The following is a 21,568-nucleotide window of genomic DNA, read 5'->3' on the forward strand; positions in this document are numbered from 1 at the left end:
CGGTTTCAGTCGGTTTTCTCAATGTCTATCACTTGTATTTACTGATCAGACATAATCCTGCAGTCCAAAAGCCAGTGCCTGACAAACATTTGTCTATTATTTTATATACTGAAGAGAAATACTTTGATCATGAAGTTAGCCCTCTGGGAAACAGCGGGTCTGCATGTTTACATTGGCCACCTCCTTTGAGGAGGTTGATCTTTATTTTCGATTGCAAATTGTCGGAATTGAAACCGAAAGCAGAAGAGGAGGAAGTCCGGCTGCCTTCCTGCAAGGCTGAGGTGGGAAAGGTATGTTTATGAAATTTAACTTTCCGAAGGACAGGGTCGCATCGCCGGGGGGCGGGGGGGTTAAGGTTTTGTTTCGCGGGGGGTCTATTTTGCTTCAAGGTGAATCTTTAACGCGAACCGTCGGCTCTTCGAACTCTCACAAGTTGGTTTCACTTCAGCAATTCCCGCCCCGACAATAAGGAGCCGAACTGGGCCCAGGACCCCTCGGGACCCCCGGCCCGGGATTCACTCCACCTTCCCCGCCTCACACCGATTTAATGCCGGGGACCTCGGGCGGGAAGACGGCCTTTCCCCCCAAATTCCCGCCCTTTCCCCCGGTTGAAGCCTGGGCCGATTAACGGCTGCTCCCCCCCCCCCCCCCAGCCAAAATCAGAAAGAATCATTTAAATACGGTACACGTGGTCATCCTTCAAGATCCTTTCCCAATTCAATTTCAACTATCATTGGGCACCACTGCTAGTGAGCGCCACAGGAGGTAGAAGGAAGTGATGATGTGGAAATATCGGCGTTAGACTGGGGTGAGCGCAGTAAGAAGTCTGACCAGGTTAAAGTCCAAAAGGTTTTTTTCAAACACTAGGTCCATACGGTGCAACTGGAGAGAGGGATAATCACAGGTTAAAGAGGTATGAATTGTCTCAAACCAGGACAGTTTGGGGGGGGGGGGATTTCACAAGCCCAGGCCAGATGGTGCGGAAGGGGGGAGGTGAATGTAATGTGATAATAATCCTGGTTGAGGCTGTACTCATGTGTGCGGAACTTGGCTATCAGTTTCTGCTCTGCGATTCTGCATTGTTGCGCGTCCTGAAGGCTGTCTTGAAGAACGCTTTCCCAAAGATCAGAGCCTGAATGCCCTTGACTGCTAAAGTGTTCCCCGACTGGAAGGGAACATTCCTGCCTGGTGATTGTCGTGCGATATCTGTTTATCTGTTGTCGCAATGTCTGTATGTGCCATGCCTCGTGACATTCTTTCCTGCATCGCATGAGGTAGACAATGTTGGCCGAGTGGCACGAGTATGTACTGCATAACGGGTAGGTGGTGGTCTCACGTTATTTCGGGCCAGAGTTTAGAGAACCACAACATTTAAATAGATTTTGGTTATGGGGTGCAGAAAGGCCCACCCCATTCTGTAAATTAATAAAAATTTATTTACAGGATGTGGGTGTTGCTGGTTAGACCAGCATTTATTGTCCATCTTTGTTGCCCTTCAGAAGGTGGTGGTGAGCTGCCTTCTTGACAGTGGCGTGCAGAGGGGGGGGGGGGGGGGGGCGACGGTGCATTGGCCCCGGGCATCCATTGGATGGGGGCATCCAATCAGAGAAGGAAAAAAAAAAATGTTTTTTTAAACAAAATTTTTTTTTTTTTAAATTTTTTAAAAAAAATTTAGATTACCCAATTATTTTTTTCAATTAAGGGGCAATTTAGCGTGGCCAATCCACCTACTCTGCACATTTTTTGGGTTGTGGGGGCGAAACCAACGCAGACACGGGGAGAATGTGCAAACTCCACACGGACATTGACCCAGAGCCGGGATCGAACCTGGGACCTCAGTTCCGTGAGGCGGTTGTGCTAACCACTAGGCCACCGTGCTGCCCCAGAGAAGGAAATAAGATAGTAATTTTAAAATTTCAGCGGTGATAAATCAATTTTTGGAGGCTCACCACACTGCAGAGGCAGTTGTTAGCCCTTTATTCCTTTAACATGGTGTACCCTTTCTGTCTAGAGAAAATGGTCCTTCTCCCCATCCCCCCACATGCATGCGGATGATGTACGTGGTGCAACCATCAAAAGCAACAAGCAGACATGGCTGTTCGTTCCTGCATTTCCTCGAGTCATAACTCTTCTTTTCTTCAGCTTTTTGTGCATCTAGATTAGCTCTTTTACCTACTCATGTCAGTGAATAGCTCTAGAACAGGTGTAACTACGGTTTTTATAGGTTTTTTGGCGATATTCAATGAAATATTTACGTGGGATGTAGTAAGAGTGAAGCCTGGATGATCAGAGGACTGCTATGGCATTTAATCGCGGAATAGGAGACATTTATTCCTTAACATGCTAATATTCGAATACAGATACCACTAATTTGCAAGTCTATGATATAAATTGCACAAAATTATCAGTGGAGAATCAGTGTGAAATAATTTGATACGAAGGAACAAAGAAATGAAATATGGTTTATCCGTCTGCAACTGACCGATTGTTTACCATTTTCTTCCCATTTTCTCATGCGTCTTACGGTTTTTGAGATAGAAAATGAAATGTTACGAGTATTTCGTGTACAACCGAGTGGAGCACAGAACAGGGAAAAAAAGAGGGCCAGAGTCGAAGAAGAGTCCCATCAAAGAGGGGCATTAGATGCATGGATAAAAAGAAGTAAAGAAGTAGGAGAACCTGGAGAAGTAAAAGATGATGTGGGTGCAGAGAAGGATTTTTCTGATACGGATTCAGCTCGGTCAGAACATAATACTCTCTCTCCTCAGTCTCGTTGTCAGGATGATGATCCATGTGAAGAAAATAAAGAAGATTTTTGCATATTTTTGCAAAGAAGCGATTTTGGCTGTTTGAAGAAACCGATTCCAGATCATTTGAAGATGACAATATTACAACATGGCCCTGAAAGATATCAGAATAAAAGTGGTCCATTTGCTGAGAAGGATGGGAGATCATTTTCCAAACAGTGGTTTGATAAAGTTTCCACAAACGGAGAAATTGTGGAGAGAAAATGGTTGTTATACTCTCCATATCGGAAAGCATGCTACTGTTTTGTTTGCTTTTTGTTTTCAAAGGAGCATTTGTCGTCTGTGTTAAACTTTGGAAAGGAAGACGGTTTCTCCACTTGGAGAAAATTAAATCAAACAATACCTGACCATGAAAAAAGCCCTTCTCATAGAGCTCACATGAGGGAATACCTGAACCTCGTAGTTCGACTCCATCATTCAACTACGATAGATGCTGAACTTCAACAGCAAATGTCTGCTGAAAAGAAAAGATAGAAAGCTATAACTGAACGGATTGTCGAGGTTATATCCTTTCTGGCAAAACAGAATCTGGCCTATCGTGGACATCGAGGAGAAGGAATATCTGGGTTATCAGAGCCAGGGGAGACAGTCAGTGAAAATACAGGAAACTTTCTAGCAACAATCAGACTTTTGGCCAAATATGATGACATCTTAGCAAAACACTTGCAGAGAGGGAAAGAGAAACCAAAAAGTGTCACCTACTTGTCCAACAGAATTCAAAACGAAATAATCAATCTTCTTGGTGAAACTGTCAAGAAAAATATAATTTCCGAAATTAAGGACGCAAAATATTTTAGCATAATGCTGGATTCAACTCCAGATATTGCCCATGAAGATCAGGTTTCTGAAATTCTGCGTTACGTTCATATTGATGAAAACAGAAAAGTAGAAATAAAGGAGACATTTCTGGGATTTTTTCAAGTCAACAAGAAAGATGCAGTCAGCCTGGTAAATAAAATTCAGGAAAAATTGGAAGAAGACAAAATTTCCATGAATGACTGTCGTGGTCAAGCATATGATAACGCAGCAGTTATGGCTGGAGTGAGAGGAGGTGTTCAACAAAAAATTCTTGAAGTTAACCCAAAAGCTGTGTTTGTGAACTGCGAGAACCACAGCCTCAATTTGTCCTGTGTCCATGCAAGTGAGGTGCAACCTGTTGTTGTTACATTTTTTGGCATTCTAGAAAAACTCTTTACTTTTTTTTCTTCATCTACTTCTCGTTGGGAAGTGTTAAAATCATTTGTCACTCGGACTGTGAAAAGACAGTGTGACACAAGATGGAGTTCCAGCCATGATGCTGTGCAAGTAATCCACGAAGAGTGTGACAACGTTATTGCAAGCCTTCAACACCTGCTGGAAGGAGAATTTTCAAGGGAAACTAAATCTGATGCAGGATCGCTACTGAACTCTATTCAACAGTTCCCGTTTATAGCTTTATTAAATTTTTGGTACTCAGTTTTATCATCAGTGGATAAAGTCTCAAAACGTTTGCAGGATCCGAAAATGGGGTTCCATGAAGCTTCTTGTGATCTGAGAGGACTTATTCATATCTTGAATTTGAAGAATGACGAAATTATCCACAATGCAATAGATTTAGCCAATGAATATTGTCAAAATTGGGGAATACCAATTGCACGAACAAGGAGAAGAAGAATAATGCCTGGAGAGTCAGCAAGAGATAGTGTACTGACGGCGCAAGAAGAAATGAATAGAGTAATGGTAGAGATTGTGAACAGATTAAAAACTGAAATTGAAGACCGCAGTGTCCGTCTTCAAAGACTCAGTGACCGATTTTCTTTTCTTCTGAACTTGAATTCAGGAGTGATTGAAGATGAACAAGAAAGAGAGAAATTAAAAAAGGAATGTTCAGACTTTGCAAATTATTATGACAATGATGTGGTTGCAATTCAGTTATATGACGAAATTATTGATTTTGTGATGCTCTTTCGAGCTGGAGGGAATAGAGTTCCCCCTGATCCTAAAGATGCTCTGGAGTCTTTACTGCAGTATGGGAGGGATGTCTTTCCGACGCTGTGTGTTTCATACAGATTACTGCTTACAATCGCATTTTCAGTCGCAAGCTGTGAAAGGTCATTTTCAAAACTGAAATTAATAAAAACATATCTGAGGTCTTCTATGTCACAGGAGCGACTGACCAACCTGGCTTTAATAAGCATTGAAAAAGAATTTCTCACAGCTGATGTAAAAAGTGAAGTAGTTCAGGTGTTTTGTGACAGGAGGTATCATTTGGGGAAAAGAACTTAATAAATTTGATTGATTTATATTAAAATCGAATAAAGCATTTATTTCATGTTTCATCTGTGTTTATATATTCAAAATGTTTTCCTTTCTCATAATATTTCTCAGCATATTAGGCCTTATACTTGAGTCTTTGGGGCATACACTCAAGATTTGCCCCGGGCATCACCAGACCTCTGCACGCCACTGCTTCTTGAACCGCCACAGTCCCTAAGCTGCTGTTAGGGAGGGAGTTCCAGGATTTTTCCCCAGTGACAGTGAAGGAACGGCGATATATTTCCAAGTCAGGGTGGTGAGTGACTTGGGGGAACCTTCAGGTGGTGGGGTTCCCAAGGTATCTGCTGCTCTTGTCCTTCTGGATGGTAGCGGCCGTGGGTTTGGAAGGTGCTGTTTAAGGAACCTTAACGAGTTGCTGCAGTGCATCTTGTAGATGGTATGCACGGCTGCCACTGTTCGTTGGTGGTGGAGGGTTTGAATGTTTGTGGAAGAGAGAGCATCAAACGGAGTGCTTTGTCCTGGATGGTGTTTGAGTGTCTTGAGTGTTGTTGGAGCTGCACTTATCCAGGCACGTGGAGAGTATTCCGTTACACTCATGGTGGACAGGCTTTGGAGGGGTTAAGAAGTGAGTTACTCGCCGTAGGATTCCTAGCCTGTGACTTGCCCTGGTAGCCACAGTATTAATATGGCTAGTCCAGTTCAGTTTCTGATCAATGATAACCCCCAGGAATTTGATTGTGGGAGATTCAGCGATGGTAATGCCATTGAATGTCATGGGGGGGATGGTTAGATCCTCACTTATCGGAGATGGTCATTGCCTGGCACTTGTGTGGCGTGAATGTAACTTGCCACTTGTCAGCCCGAGCCTGGATATTGTCCTGGTCGTGCTGCATTTGGACACAGACTGCTTCATTATCTGAGGAGTCGCGAATGGTGCTGATCATTGCGCAGTCATCTGCAAACATCCTCATTTCTGACATGATTGCAAAGCGATCGAGACAGGGAAGTAAGTATTTAGGACTTCATTTCTGGAAGATAAAACGAAAAGGGAGGTGTGGTTTTCACGATATTAAAGATCGGGGTAAAGATGGTCGGGAGAAAGGAACTGAGCTCAGATAATAAAGAAATAGGATCAGTTTGGATGGAGCAAGAAACAGAAATGGGGAGTGACTCCTTCAACTTAAGGTACCAGTGAAATTTGGTGATGTGAAACTCCTATCATCTGCTCGGCTTAATATCAGTCCCTCTGGATATGTATTTGCCACAAATATTGAATAGATGCTTGGAAAAGTAAACCAGTCACTCATTTTATGGGTTTTTATTTTTCAGGCAATGGAGAATCTACTGTACATCACATTTCTGTTCTTCCAACGGCTTATTTTCAGTAAGTGCTTTGTCTTCATTCAGGGGCTTTCTGTTAGTATGTAATCCACTGTGTGGTTGGTCTCAAAATATGTAGCTGCCCTTAAGCCAATAGTTTTATCTTTAATGGTTATTCATTGATTTCATCACAAATGTTCTTTTACCAGAACATATGCCCAACAATACCATGAAGGATAACTGTCTGCGGTTGTGTCTCTTCCATTGTCCTCCCTACTTGCCTGTTCAGTCTTCATTTATTCCTTTTTTATTACTTTGGCTATTTTTACTTTGGACGGGATTTGCCAGCAGTTCGTGCTGGCGTCGAATTCTCCACTGTGGATTCCCCGGTGGAGGAGGGTGGGAACAACGGGAAGCCCCATTGACCGTGGCGGGGCGAGAAGATCTCGCCGCTAGCCAATGGCAGGCCGCCTCTGTCTTTTATATCTAAATAATTGGACCAGTTCCAATAATCCTTCTTGTATATTGTTTCTGCGTTAAACATTATCTAATGAAGACTGTGAATAGGAATCTAAGAAAAATAATTAGTAAGAACGCAGTATAAATCCAGCTTGAACGGTGGAAAATAGGTTAAAAGATTAAACACAAGTTTGGAAGGAACTTGCATTTATATAGCAATATACCACTTATTTTCAGAAATCCCAAATACTGAAAGCCAAAGAGTTTTAAAGTGCAATCACTGCTCTCATGTGGACAAATGTGGCAGTCAATTTGTGCATGGCAAGATCCCACAAACCGTCCATGAAGTGAATGATCAGTTAATGATACTCATGATGGTGTCATTTGAAAGAGGAACATTGATTAAGCTAGCAGTGAACTCCCTGGACTGAATTTCATACTCTCCCTCTGGGGGTTTATAGGCAGGGGTGAGCAAGAAATAGCAAAAATAGGCTTCCCGCTGGATTTATACCTGCCTGGACCTCGCAGCAATTTTACGCTAAGGCAGGCAAAAGCTCAGATGGGCTGTCCATCTATGTCCCAATTAAGGCTGTTAAATGGCCAATTATTATTTTTTTAGTTCAGATTACCCAGTTATTTTTTTACAATTCACCTGGACTGCAGGCGCGGGGGAGGGCCTCCAACATAGACTCCCGTTTAACTTTGGGTGTCCCACCCCACCCCTGTTTTAAGGTCCAAATTCCTCCCTCCCCACCATGCCCGCTCCATCAACATCTCTGTCCCCCATTACCCAATCACCTTTTACCCAACTCCCAACCCGTCATGCTTCCTGTGTCTTCTAGAATCAAGCACAGTGTCTATGGTTCCTCCATGTTTGTCATTAAAATTATGTATTTTTTATGTCCTGTATTTTCATTAGGTGAAGGATCTTTCTCTCGGGTTAATGGAATCTTGGGTACAGACATATCACTGCCCTGCACCTTTCCTGTTGCAGTCAATTTCAATCTGCAGGATCTTGTCATTACCTGGCAGCGAACAGCCAGTTCAATTGTGGTTCACAGCTTCTACAATGAGGAAAACCATCCAGAGTATCAAGACTCAGCATTCAGGGGACGGACCAAGCTATTTCCTCAAGAATTCCCCAGAGGGAATGCTGCTGTCAGACTGAAAGGAGCAACTATGTCGGATCAGGGGAACTACACCTGCTACGTGATTCAAGAGGATGGAAAAGGCTACATTGAGCATTTGGTGGAACTGCAATTGTACGGTGAGTGCATGGATATCTCCCAGCAGTAGATAGATCACAGAACAGTCAACATTTTATTGAGGGAATTGTGCTTAGTCAGAGACTCCTGATCATCATCTGGAAAGTGCTGCAAAGTTTTGATGTATTTAAAAGTTACTGTGAATGAGGAAGATTCAAGTGAATGGAGCTTGTTAGGTGTGTAGGATAAATATATTGAGCCACCTTTATGCTTTGCAGAAGGTGACTTTCATAACCCACACAGGACCTATGAAGTGGCAGTAACAAAACTCTCCGTGAACCTCGCCGAATACGATCTCCCCCGTTAAAGTGGATTGAGAACCCTAAACCATGTATCTTCTGTGTGAGGTTGGGTAGTTTGGGTACCGACAGGAGAGTCCAGCTGGGATCTTTTGTGCTGTGTAAATAATAGTTAGCGTAATAAACCTTTATTTCCTTTTAACAACTTGGTGTGGACTCCTTCATGGTCTACAAAACTGACGACAGGGGCTCAACTAGTTTGCTGTTGACACTGTTAATCTGTCGGTTCATCTACCACCACCTGATCATCAACTGTGAGGTGAGTGCCCCATATCAGAATGTGCCCAGAAGTCTGACCACTACCGTTGGCTACCGAGGTGTGTGTCTGTGCTGATGGACGATGGGGGTGACAGGTGTGCCGCGAAAACGATGGCATCCTTGGAGCTCTCCTCTGAGGTGTTCTCCTTGGGAGGCGCCTGTTGGGGAGGGGGCATCCCAGATGGGCCGACGCCGTCGGCTGCTTGTCCTGCGGAAGAATGGATGTGGTCAGTGGGAGGGATGGGTCAGTCTGACCGGTCATCTGGGTGGGGGCCAGTGGATCCTCACCTCTGCGCCGTACGGCAACTTCTACATTGGTGACAGATCTGTCCTCGGCCACACCCGCAACCTCCAGGACCCATTCCTCATAGGAGGTGACGACTCTCATTCCGGCACCCCGCTGCCCGTCAGGGCCCTCTCCTATTGGTTGTGGGACAACGTTGCCTGCGGGGACACAGAGGGATGTCTTTAGCCACTTGTGTGGTTCGTTATAGGTGTAGGGGTTGGGGGGGCCATTGAGGAGATGGACTGTATGGGGGGGGAGGATTAGGGAGTATGGGGGGAGCGTGAGGCACATGGATGGCACTGCTGGACATGTGTGCTGGAACACGGGATGGTGCTGGGTGGAGGTGGTGCCAGGCTCATTCCCTTGGCGCGGGGTGAGGGGCAGTGCCAACTCACCCGAGCGGCACTGGGTGCTGGTCCTCCGGGTCACACTCCCCAAGCTGCCGGTCACTGCCACAGCTTCCCAAGCAACACTGGCTGCCCTGTAGCTGACCCTCCGAGACCCTCAGAGGAGCAGGGCATCCGGCCTGGTCTCGGGTGCTTCAAGTAATCTGCCCAAGTCTGCACCACTGAATTGTGGGGCTGGTTGACTCGGTGGCATGGCTGTGAGCTGAGTGGGGTTGACTGTGCAGGATCAGTTTAGGGGCTGCTCTTCCTTGTTAGCAGGGGGCTGGCGAGCGCGGTCCCGGCGGGTCAGCTGACTGGACCATCATTTGCGGCGTGATGCTCGTGAGGCCTAGTTAAGTGGACCAATTAACATTTTATAGTGATCTCCGGTTTTGTTTGGGCGGGTAAAACCCCGTGAGTGAAGACGGTGAAGATGGAGTGTGGCCGGGGGGGAGGGTGGGCTGGCGCTGCCGAACTTTAGCAACTATTACTGGGCGGCAAATATAGCCATGATTGGGAAGTGGGGGAAGGGTCGGTGTGGGAGCGAGTAGAGGCAGCATCTTGTAAGGACACATGTTTAGGGGACATTGATCAAGGCACCTCTGCCATTCTCGCCGGCCTGGTATTCCACAAGCCCGGTGGTAGTGGTGGCCCTGAGAGTCTGGGGCAGTGGAGGAAACGTGCGAGAGCGGAGGCAGCATCGGTTTGGGCTCCAATCTGTAGCAACCATCGGTTTGCCCCAGGGAGACATGATGGAGGGTTTCAGAGATGGCAGGGATCGGGAGGATGGGAGATTTGTTTATAGATGGTAGCTTCCCTGGTTTGAGGCAGTTAGAGGAGAAGTTTGAGTTGACGGGAGGGAATGGGTTTAGGTATCTGCAGATTCGGGACTTCTTGCGAAGGCAGGTTCTAACCTTCCCACTCCTACCGCCACGGGGGATACAAGATAGGGTCATTTCTAGAGTATGGGTGGGAGAGTCGCAGATATCTATAAAGAATTCATGGAGTCAGAAGAAACGCAGACAGAGGAGCTAATGCACAAATGGGAGGAGGAGTTAGGGGGAGAGATAGAGGCAGGTCTCTGGGCGGATGCGTTAAGCAGGGTCAACACATCCACATCATGTGCCAGGCTCAGCCTGATACAATTTTAAAGTCGATCACCGGGCACACATGACGGTGGCCCGGATGAGCAAGTTTTCTGGGATAGAGGACAGATGTGCAAGGTGCGCGGGAGGGCAAGCGAACCATGGCCACATGTTTTGGGAATGTTCGAAGCTTAGGGGATTCTGGCAGGGGTTTGCGGAGGTGTTAAAAACAAAGGTGGCACCGAGTCCAGGGGCGGCGATTTTTGGAGTGTCGGAGGACCCCGGAGTCCAGGGGGCGAGAGATGCCGACGTCTTGGCCTTTGCTTCCCTGGTAGCCCGGAGACGGATACTGTTCGCATGGAGGGACTCGAAGCCCCCGAAATCACAGACCTGGGTCAATGACATGGCTGGCTTTCTCAGTCTTGAGAAAATCAAGTTCACTCTAAGAGGGTCAATGCTAGGGTTCGTCCGGAGATGGCAACCGTTTGTCGATGTCTTTAGAGAAAATTAACTGTCAGCAGAGGTGGTGAGGGGAGGAGGGGTTTCGTCTAGATTACTGTTCGAGGAAGGTGGGAGGTAGAGGATCTTTGCACTATAGTATGTGTATAGTTGTTTGTATATGGTTTACTGTTACTGTTATAAAATCATAAATGCCTTAATAAAATATTTTACAACGAGAAACATTTTATAGTGGTATCGGCTGAGAGTCGGGAAACCGACAGCGGTTCCTGCTCGCTACCTCACTGAGAAACCTTTTTGTAAAATTGTGGTGAATGTAACTCACACTGTGACATATATATATATATATATATATATATATATGAGACCGTACGATTGTAAGCGCAGTTGCGTTTCCCGACCACTAGGGGGAATATCTCTGGGAATGCTTAGGAGTTTGTACAGGGCTCCACCCACGGCTCCTCCCCCTGGACTGCTGTATAAATATCGATGCCCAGAGCCAGCCGACCAGTTCATCGAGAGTTCAACGTGTAACAGGCTGGCTCTGTAGTAAGTAGATTAAAACCACTGTTCATATCTCAAAGCACGTGTCTAGTGAATTGATGGTCTCATCAAAAATCGCTCCCTATACCTGTGTCCCCTTTCCGACATATAACCTAGGAGGTCGATTAGCAGAGCACATAGCTTTTTGGGTGAAGTCCTCCGAGCTTTTTTAGAATTGATGTTAGTAAAGGTTGAACGATGTCCAGTCTTGCCTCCTTAATGAGTGCTGCAGACATTTGAAGTGGCAATCAATTATTTAGTGAGGTTCCAGATGCCGTTCCTTATCCTTGCTTCAGTTCCTTTAACAAGGCGACAGCTTACTCTAAACACCAACTAATTTGGTATTTCAGCTCAAACCTCCACCGTGGTCACATCAGGGGATAGTTAATGCCTGGACTTGCTGCTAAAAATAGTTCATGTCACAGGCAGACTGAGTGATCTTTGTTTGTCAGTTCTTAATGGAGTCATTTAACCTTAATGTCCTGATTATTCCATATCTCCTAGAAAAACCACTGGTTCCTGGAACTGATGATAAAAATCCAGCTTTGGAAAGAAAAAATCCAGAATTTCTAATGGCAATCTCAGGTGGAATTCTGATTGTTTTAATTACAGTCGGAGTTGGACTTTGCAGAAAGCAAAAGACAAAGTCACAATATCCTGACGAGGGTGAGTAAAGTGTTTAGAAATGTTAGGCACTTACCATGTGACTTGGATAAACATAAATACAAATTTGATACAAATCTACAACAATCGAATTACAAAATTCATTGGAAATTTTCTTGAATATTTACGGTTACGGTTTCTTTACCTGGAAGTGAATTTGCTGCTTTCTATCTCCTATTCTGGTTACACTTAAAAACTACGGATGAGATCTTCTGAGACTTCATGCTCGTGGGTTCTTCTGATCCTTCGACGACGCAGCTCCGCCGAGGGTTTCCCAGCGACGTAGGGTAGATTCAGTGGGAAATCCCATTGATAGCTGTGGGACCAGAAGATCCAGCCCACAGTGGGCCACCTCCAGCTGCCGAGAAACACATCGCGAGGGAGACCAGAGAAACCCCTATGTTGATGTGTAGATATAAAATGTGTATTGGTACAAGATATGTGATATGATTAAGTTCTGTAAATGTATGATCTGTTATGTGATTGTTAACTTATACTAAGTATAACGCAACCTGCCTTAATACTACGAGCCCAGCTTTAACATGAAGTAGTCTTTCTTTGGACCAAGATTAATAGATTGCGAGGTTAAATTTTCCAAATTTCCACTTAAAGCATTGGCCCTTCAGCACTGGGAATTGCACATTTTAAAAAATATCGCCCAAGTATTATGTCAAGAGTCAGAGGCTGAATTTACTGATTTTTGAGAGACCCTTCTCCAGGGGAAGCTCCACTGTGGGCTCGATTCAGCTCGTAACACCAGAACTGCGATATGTCTTAGTATCAGTAAGAATGGAGCTACTTGACACTGATGCTCAGTTTGTGTTTGAATAGAGCTTGAAACGGCTTCAGACTCACTGAGTAACAAACTGTTACACGATATAAATCATAGAACCACTGCTTTACAATTGTATTCTCAATCATTGACTGCGGATTGTGGAAAATCTTGTCAGATTTGTTGTAATTTAATCTAATCTAATATATTCTGTACAGTGGCTTGAATGTTTAGTCCCCAGTGGGGGTGAGCACTGATGTAGGTAGGTGGGAGTGAGCACTGAGGTAGGTAGGTGGGGGTGAGCACTGGCCAGCATGCCAGTCTCCCAGCACCATCCCACCACCCAACAGCAGCCGGGCAGGTCAGCACTCCAGGAGGCTTCGAGGCCTTCCCCGTCTGCCTCGCTTCGAGGCCTTCCCCGTCTGCCTCGCTTCGAGGCCTTCCCCGTCTGCCTCGCTTAGAGGCCTTCCCCGCCTGCCTCGTTTAGAGGCCTTCCCCGCCTGCCTCATTTAGAGACCTTTCCCGCCTGCCTCGCTTAGAGGCTTCCCCCGCCTTTCTTGCTTAGAAGCCCCGCCTGCCTCACTTAGAGGCCTTCCCCGCTGCCTAGCTTCAGATGCAGCCACGGGTTGTCCTTTAGTGATTCCTCCCCACGCCCCACAATGGTGACATGTCTTCTACGAGTTTTTCTATAATATGAACTACTACATGTTGGAGAGAGGGCACATCCATCTTTGAACCCCTGCTCCCTCACTTACTAGAAAGGTCAGACTGCTGCTTCCGGCATGGTAGAGGGCCTCCTACTGACCTTTCAGCTTCATGGGCCTATCATGCATCCTTAATTGGATGGTGACCCTATCCTCTGGTCTTTAATTGGCTAATTCGAGGAAATTCACATCTGATTGACTGTTCCTGGACATTGCCGACCTCTAACCGTATTTGACCCTGACTGCCGGATCCCAAATGTGGCGTACTTGGGTTTTAAGAAGGCTTTTTTCTAAAATTTAGAGTACCCAATTATTTTTTTTCCAATTAAGGGGCAATTTAGCATGGCCAATCCACCTAACCAGCACATCTTTTGGGCTGTGGGGGTGAAACTCACGCAGACACGGAGAGAATGTGCAAATTCCAAGATGGACCAGGGCTGGGATTCGAACCCGAGTCCTCAGCACCGTAGTCCCAGTGCTAACCACTGCACCACTGTGCTGCCCTTTTAAGCAGGCTTTTGACAAGGACTCACACAGGAGATTAGCAAAATTAGAGCCCATGGGTTTTGGAGTATTATACTGGCATGGATTAAGAATTGGCTAATGCACAGAAAAGAGAGTAGGAATAAATAGGTTATTCACAGGATGGCAGGTTGTGACTAGTGAGCTACCTCAAAAGGATCAGTGCCCAGGCCCCTGCTATTCGCAATCTACATCAATGGTTTGGATATGTGGAACAAATGCAATATTTCCAAGTTTGCTGATGACACAAAACTAGATAGGGATGTGAATTGTGAGGAGGATTTAAAGAGGCTTCAAGGAGATTTAGACAGACTGAGTGGGCAAGTACATGGCAGATGGAATATAATGTGAAAAATGTGAAGTTTTCCACTTTCATATGGAAAACAGAAATGCAGAGTATTTCTTAAACGGCAAGTGATTGGGAAGTGTTGATGTTCAAAGCCTTGTCCTTGTTCTAAGTCACTGAAACCTAACATGCTGTGCAGCAAGCAAGTAGGAAAGCAAATGATACGTTGGCCTCTGTTGTAAGAGGATTTGAGTACAGGAGTAAAGAAGTTTTCCTGTAATCCCCCTTTGGTGAGACCATACCTGATGCATTGTATACAGTTTGGTATCCTTACCTCAGAAAATATATGTTTGCTATAGGGCCAACGCAATAAAGGTTCACCAGACTGTATATGGATTGTCCTGTGAGGACAAACTGGGATCACTGGGCCTATGGCCTCTGGAATTTTGAAGAATAAGAGGTGGTCCCATTAAAGCATATATGGCTGGATAATCTAGTTGCAGGAAGAATGATTTTCCTGGTTGGGAGGTTTCCAGATGCAGGGGACACAATCTCAAAATGAGAGTTAGGTCATTTAGGGACTGGTTTAGCTCACCAGGCTAAATCGCTGGTTTTTCAAGCAGGCCAGCAGCACGGTTCGATTCCCGTACCAGCCTCCCCGGACAGGCGCCGGAATGCGGCGACTAGGGGCTTTTCACAGTAACTTCATTGAAGCCGACTCGTGACAATAAGCGATTTTCATTTTCATTTCATTATGACTGATGAGGAATTTCACCACTCAAAGGATGGCGAATCTTTGGAATTCTCTACTGCAGAGGGCTGCAGAAGCTTTGTCATTGAATATATTCAGGACAGAGATTGCTAGATCTCTAGATATTAGATGAATCAAGACACATGGGGATAATGCAGGATAGTGGCATTGAAGTAGAAGCTCGGCCATGATCTAGTTGAATGGTGGAGCAGGCTCACGTGATTTCCTATTATACCAGCAGTAAGGAGAATACCTGGAAAGAAGCAGACACTAACGCCAGGTTATTTTGTTTTTCAGAAATGCCTTTACTGGGAGATGTTGTAGAAGGTAATGAGCTGAGTTCTGTTTTGTGTTCTTCGATTCTAGGATATATAATGCTACTACATCTGACTACAGTGATAAAATCTGTTTGAATCAATTTTTACAAAAACCCTACCTGATCCTCTGAGAACAGTGATGACATGTTTGATTTTGTAATTTAGCCAGGAAAAAATTGAATTCTTTTCATTAAATAATTTGGAACTTGATTGCCATATATTAAAGGAGATTAAAAACTATAGACATATGTCATTTTTTAGCTCTGTATATTGGGAAAATATTTTTAAAAATCATTAGCTTATCAAGTATATTCCATTCAGAAAACATGAACAATCTAATAGGTATCTGCATTTCAATTTTCTCCTAAAGCCACCCGCCCACATTAATGGGGCAATTAGAAACTGCTTTAAAACCGTGATAATGTCATCTGGATGTTCCTCCCCACACAGTACATTGATGAGAAATCTGACTTGGTTTTCATGCTTCCTTTAGATCTTCCAAAAATATATTTGGCACACCCTTCTGGTGAGTTTCTTGGGGTGTAACCATATTCTGCTGAAACACTCCTCCGAGTAATTTCATCTTGCACGTCTAGCACCCAGATATAAATTAGGACTCAACTGGTGATCCAAACCTGATAACGTTTTCTCACACGTTCAATTTGACAGCATGGTTATGAAACCGTGATTCTCTTTCTGTGCTGAATAACACGGTAAAGGTGATGTGACCATCAATTCACACGACACGTGGTTGGAAGTGAACAGTGGTTTTAATAGTCTTTCAACAGAGCCTGCCTGTGACGAGATGAACTGGCAGGCAGGCTCACGACTGCCAAGCTTTATACTTCCGGTTAGTGGGCAGAGCCAAGGGTGGAGTCCAGTACAAACTCCTCATCTCCCCTATGGGCAGAGCCATGCAACTGCTTGTATACCGAGCTTACATAGACACAATACATCATATATAATAACAGTGTGAATTACACGGACTGTGATTCACCACAAAAGGAATGGAAGCTTTAGAAGCAGGATTAGACCATTTGGTCCTTTGACCCTGATCAGCCATTCAATAAATCCTTTTTGGTCTGGCTGTGGTCTCAACTCCACTTTCCTATTCGGCCCCCATGACATTATTGTCTATCAAAACTCTATCTAACTCCACCTTCAATAAATTCAATGACCCAGACTCCACAGCTTTCTGGTGGCGAGAATTCTACAGATTAAACACCCTCCGAGAGAAGAAAATTCTACTTGTCTTGGTCTTAAAAGCAAGACATCTTATTCTTAAACTGGGGTTCCAATTCCAGCCTTCACCACAGAGAGGAAACATTCTTCTGATTAAATCCCCTCAGGATCTTGTATGTTTCTGTAAGATCATCTCTCATTCTTCTAAACGCCAATGGAGATAGGCCCAACCTGTTCTTCATTAGATAAGCCCTTCATTGCAGGATATAGTTGAGTGAGAGTGAACCATCTCTGAAGTGTTTCTAATGTATTTAAATCTTTTTTTCAAATAATTGGAACGAAATTGTACACAGTACTGTATTAATGACATCAAATGCTGCTGTCAATGTAGTCCAGGCAGCGCAAAAGGGAAGATATTGCATAAAACGTCGACTAACGGTCATGTGAAATCATCCCAATACAGGAATGTCACAAGTCTAGGTTTGAAAACCAGTTGTGCACCTCAGTTTTACTCTAGTTTTGCGACAGGGTTCATTATTTCACCAATATTTCCCGTGTTTTTAAGGGCCTTGGGCTCAGCCAGAGGTGTGAGTGAGCCCTTGTGCTGAATTTTCTCAGTCCCAGGGCAATGGACTTGAAGGCAGGTGGCTGGAAAGAAACAGCAGGGAACCAGATTGAGACAGTTCCCTGAGACATTCTCACTGTCAGGGAGGTTTCCCAGGGATGGACTGAGAAAATGATCGGCTGCAAGCTGAATGGAACCGAGCAGCTAATTTGCATATCTAAGGCTCCAATTAGGGGCTATTGAGAGGGCTTATCTTCACGTTTCCTTCTGCTGCATCCTGTAGAAGCTACCAGTCCCTCAGGAGACAGCCTCCGTGCATCCAGCCGGGAGTTCATCAGAACCAGCGGATCCGTACCTGTAGAAGATCAGTATCAGCAAAGGCCATAGCCGTGGGCAAAATCCTGCCGTGAGGGATTGCTTCTCTGCTCCAAGTTGGCCTGCCTGTGTGACCCTCTGAATTCTACATTTAAATGTTTGCTTCTAAAGACACTTCCATTTTGAAGCAGCCTTGTATTCTCAGACCTACATTAGCAGGGCCCACCTCTCTGGTGGGACTGCCAGGGCTCGAGTGCTGCTGGCTCTTTGATTGGGTTGGTGATACAGGGATCCCATCTGCTTTCCTTATTTGAACAGTGAATCCAATTAGGAGGCTGTCCCTGGGATAAGAGCTCACCCAGTTGGGCTTCTAGCAAATGTGGGCTCAGGACCCACAATTGTTCCCGACGTGCTGGGGGGAAAGGCCACGGGAAAATTCTTCCTCTTGAATTTAGTGATCCATTATCCATACTTCCTTTGTCATGAGACTGGAAATGTTTTTTTTTAATAAATTTAGAGCACCCACATTTTTTTTTCCAATTAAAGAGCAATTTAACGTGGCCAATCCAGCTACCCTGCACATTGTTTTGGGTTGTGGGGGTGAGACTCACGCAGACACGGGGAGAATGTGCAAACTCCACACGGACAGTGACCCGGAGCCGGAATGGAACCAAGAGAAAGTTTATCAATTTACTAGCCACCTCTAAACTTTCCCCTTCATATTAATGCCAGATTGAAATATTCCATTGAATTGAACCCAATATTCCAATTCCCATTTCCTGTCTCAATTTCCTCCCCTCAATTACTTAATCTTATCCCAAACATGAGCCCTGGAGAAATCTTGCTGTCCAATAAAATATCTTTCTGTTTAAAACAGAAATCAAATATTTCCATTTGATTCCAGGCAGTAATATTTTGATTGCTTGTTCTTTGTCTTAAATTATATCTTTTGTTTAACGTAGTTTGCTAAATTACATTGTCTATCTACATCCCAGAATTCTCCCAAATTCAAACAAGTGTTGTTGGCTATCAGATTTTTTTATTAATGTCCAGTTCATCTCTTCTTTGTCTTAAGGTGCAGAATCTCTCCTTCTTCAAAAAAGGCTTTGTCCTTGTGTCCATGGACACCAGCTAACTGCAAATCTTGTTCCATTTACAATTATCTGTAAAGAAAAACACAAAAGATCCATTCTGCTTGGGGCAAAATGGGTTAATTAATCGGAATATACCTAACAATTCAAACTTAAAATTTGTAATTCCCAGTTCCTGTAAGAATATAAATATATCTTCAGCTGTTAACAGGCAAGGGTTAATTCTCTGCCCGTTTGAAAAAGTGGCGAAGTAAAAGTTTTCAACTGGATGTCATTACATCACCACCTCCCGGGACCCGCTTTTTTAACAATCACAACTTTACACTCCAATCTCAGAATTTTCCTGTCTTTCTTCTTGTATCAGTTGTGTTAGGAATAATTCTTTTTTGAAGCTGACGAAGTTTTAACTCTAGATCAATCCAACACTTGAAAAAGACCTACATGAATATCATTCACACACAAGCAGCATCAATAACATGACTACAATACCCACGTATTCATTTGCTCTTAAAGTTCAAACAGTCAATCATTCCTGCTTTTAACTGCCGTCATTGGGTTCCTATAAATCAACACTTAAACCTTGTATCGAATAATTTAGACACATAAATTGGATTAGGATTTGGATTTGTTTATTGTCACGTGTACCGAGGTACAGTGAAAAGTATTTTTCTGCAAGCAGCTCAAACAGACCATTTAGTACATGAAAATAAAATAAAATAAAAAGAAAATACATAAAAGGGCAACACAAGGTCCACAATGTAAATACACAGACACCGGCACCGGGTGAAGCATACAGGAGTGTAGTATTAATCAGGTCAGTTCATAAGAGGGCCGTTTAGGAGTCTGATAACAGTGGGGAAGAAGCTGTTTTTGAGTCTGTTCATGCGTGTTCCCAGACTTTTGTATCTCCTGCTTGATACAAGAAGTTGAAAGAGTGAGAGGCCGGGTGGGAGGGGTCTTCGATTATGCTGCTCGCTTTCCCCAGGCAGCGGGAGGTATAGATAGAGTCAATGGACGGGAGGCAGGTTCTGTGATGGACTGGGCTGCGTTCATGACTCTGAAGATTCTTGTGGTCTTGGGCCGATCAGTTGCCATACCAGGCGGTGATGCAGCCAGATAGGATGCTTTCTATGGTGCATCTGTAAACGTTGGTAAGAGTCAGTGTGGACATGCCGATTTTCCTTAGTTTCCTGAAGAAGTATCGGTGCTGTTGCGCTTTCTTGGTAATTTAAAAAATCAATTATCGCCTGCTGAAACAGTTAACTCTGTACTCCAATTTATTTTCCTATTTTTTTATATAACTCACATAGTGCATTTGGTTAGCTGAGGAAGAATTAGAGCGGGATGGTAGAAATTATGGATAATATGTCGGTGTGGAATTGGGAACGGGTGCAGAATTTAAAGGCACATACTGTCCTTGCCATTCTTGTAATCTAGCTCGACATGACCTAGCCCAGTGTCCTTCCTTGCCACAAAAATAACATTTTTATCTTGCAATTTCTGATTCTCGAGAAATATTTGAATTATTTCATCATTATTTACTGATTGGACTGCTACTCCTTTAGATTGTATTTCTGTTTGAAAAACATCGATCTTAGAATCAAAATCTCTGTCAATTTGAGCACATCGAGTTACTGATGCTGAGTATGTTGATTCCTCTCAATCCCAGTCAGGAAGCACTAGTTTCAATACATTGGATACATCTATTTTTAAACCAGCAAAGAATGCAGACTTTTAACGGTTCAAGAGTCATCCCACGACTCCAGTTCCGCTGCAACTTCATTCCTGTGTGTTCTGCCCACATTTTCATAAATCTTTCTTCATAATCTGATACATCCTCTGACCTCTCTTTCAGACAAGCAGTAATCTTTGTCCAATCGTTTTTTGGCAGCCTGTATTGCAACAGCCACTGTTTGATTACAAGCCAGTAATCCTCTATTTGCTGCTCCCCCACCCCAATGCTCTTTTGGCCTCTCTTTAAAAAGTTGGTCACCTTCTTGTTCAGGGGTTATTACGGTCAAAACTTGAACTCCATCTCGTGGGTGGAGATTGTAAACCTGTCTCAGTGATTCGAGCCCCTCCCATGTTGCCATTCCTCCTTTCCTTGGATTGGATCATTCTTTGGACCACCGGTCAATTCTGTCTGGGTCAGCAGGTTTATGGACTATACGTTGATCATATTGGGCTCGAGTGATCCTCCTGTCCCCTTCTCCAGCAATTGCTTCTACTATCCCAGTATTATACCGCTTTGACTTTATGGAGCTAGCCGAACCCTATTGTTTTTTTAATTTGGATCTTTTATATCTCTCAAGCATTTCCCTCCTGAATTCTGCTTCAGAATCATCATCAGACTCCGATGATTCCAAAGATTCTGAAGTCTCCGGCTCAGATACAAATTCGGAATCTAAGGTTCCCTTCAAAGTTTTTTTTCTTTATTTTAACTATTTTGATCTAATTATTTTCATTTTTAAATGGGGTGAGACTGCCACCTGACTGCTTGTGGCTGTAACTGGTTTTCCTCCTTTCGAGACAGCACGTCTTCCATTGAGGGTGGCCCCTGCTACCTCCCAGGCTGGTAGAGGCGGGGCTTTCCCCTGCTACCTCCCAGGCTGGTAGAGGCGGGGCTTTCCCTGCTACCTCACAGCCTGGTAGAGGCGGGGCTTTCCCCTGCTACCTCACAGCCTGGTAGAGGCGGGGCTTTCCCTGCTACCTCCCAGGCTGGTAGAGGCGGGGCTTTCCCCTGCCACCTCACAGCCTGGTAGAGGCGGGGCTTTCCCCTGCTACCTCCCAGGCAGGTAGAGGCGGGGCTTTCCCCTGCTACCTCCCAGGCAGGTAGAGGCGGGGCTTTCCCCTGCTACCTCACAGCCTGGTAGAGGCAGGGCTTTCCCCTGCTACCTCCCAGGCTCGTAGAGGCGGGGCTTTCCCTGCCACCTCACAGCCTGGTAGAGGCGGGGCTTTCCCTGCCACCTCACAGCCT

At 44.6% G+C, this 21,568-nt stretch overlaps 1 protein-coding gene across 1 annotated transcript in view; it reads left to right on the forward strand.

Annotated features, from left to right (window-relative positions):
• The first annotated feature begins 232 nt into the window (after positions 1 to 232).
• Positions 233 to 21,568, forward strand: part of LOC119973809 (nucleotide-binding oligomerization domain-containing protein 1-like) — a 42,082-nt gene continuing 20,746 nt past the window's right edge. The window contains exons 1-5 of the mRNA XM_038812233.1: positions 233 to 290; positions 6,393 to 6,447; positions 7,762 to 8,109; positions 11,928 to 12,089; positions 15,419 to 15,528. Coding sequence (XP_038668161.1) covers positions 6,396 to 6,447; positions 7,762 to 8,109; positions 11,928 to 12,089; positions 15,419 to 15,528 — 672 coding nt within the window. The 5' untranslated portion in view covers positions 233 to 290; positions 6,393 to 6,395. The remainder of the gene's footprint in view (positions 291 to 6,392; positions 6,448 to 7,761; positions 8,110 to 11,927; positions 12,090 to 15,418; positions 15,529 to 21,568) is intronic.

Source organism: Scyliorhinus canicula, chromosome 11 (genome assembly GCF_902713615.1).
Source record: "Scyliorhinus canicula chromosome 11, sScyCan1.1, whole genome shotgun sequence".
In the NCBI taxonomy this organism is placed as follows: domain Eukaryota; kingdom Metazoa; phylum Chordata; class Chondrichthyes; order Carcharhiniformes; family Scyliorhinidae; genus Scyliorhinus; species Scyliorhinus canicula.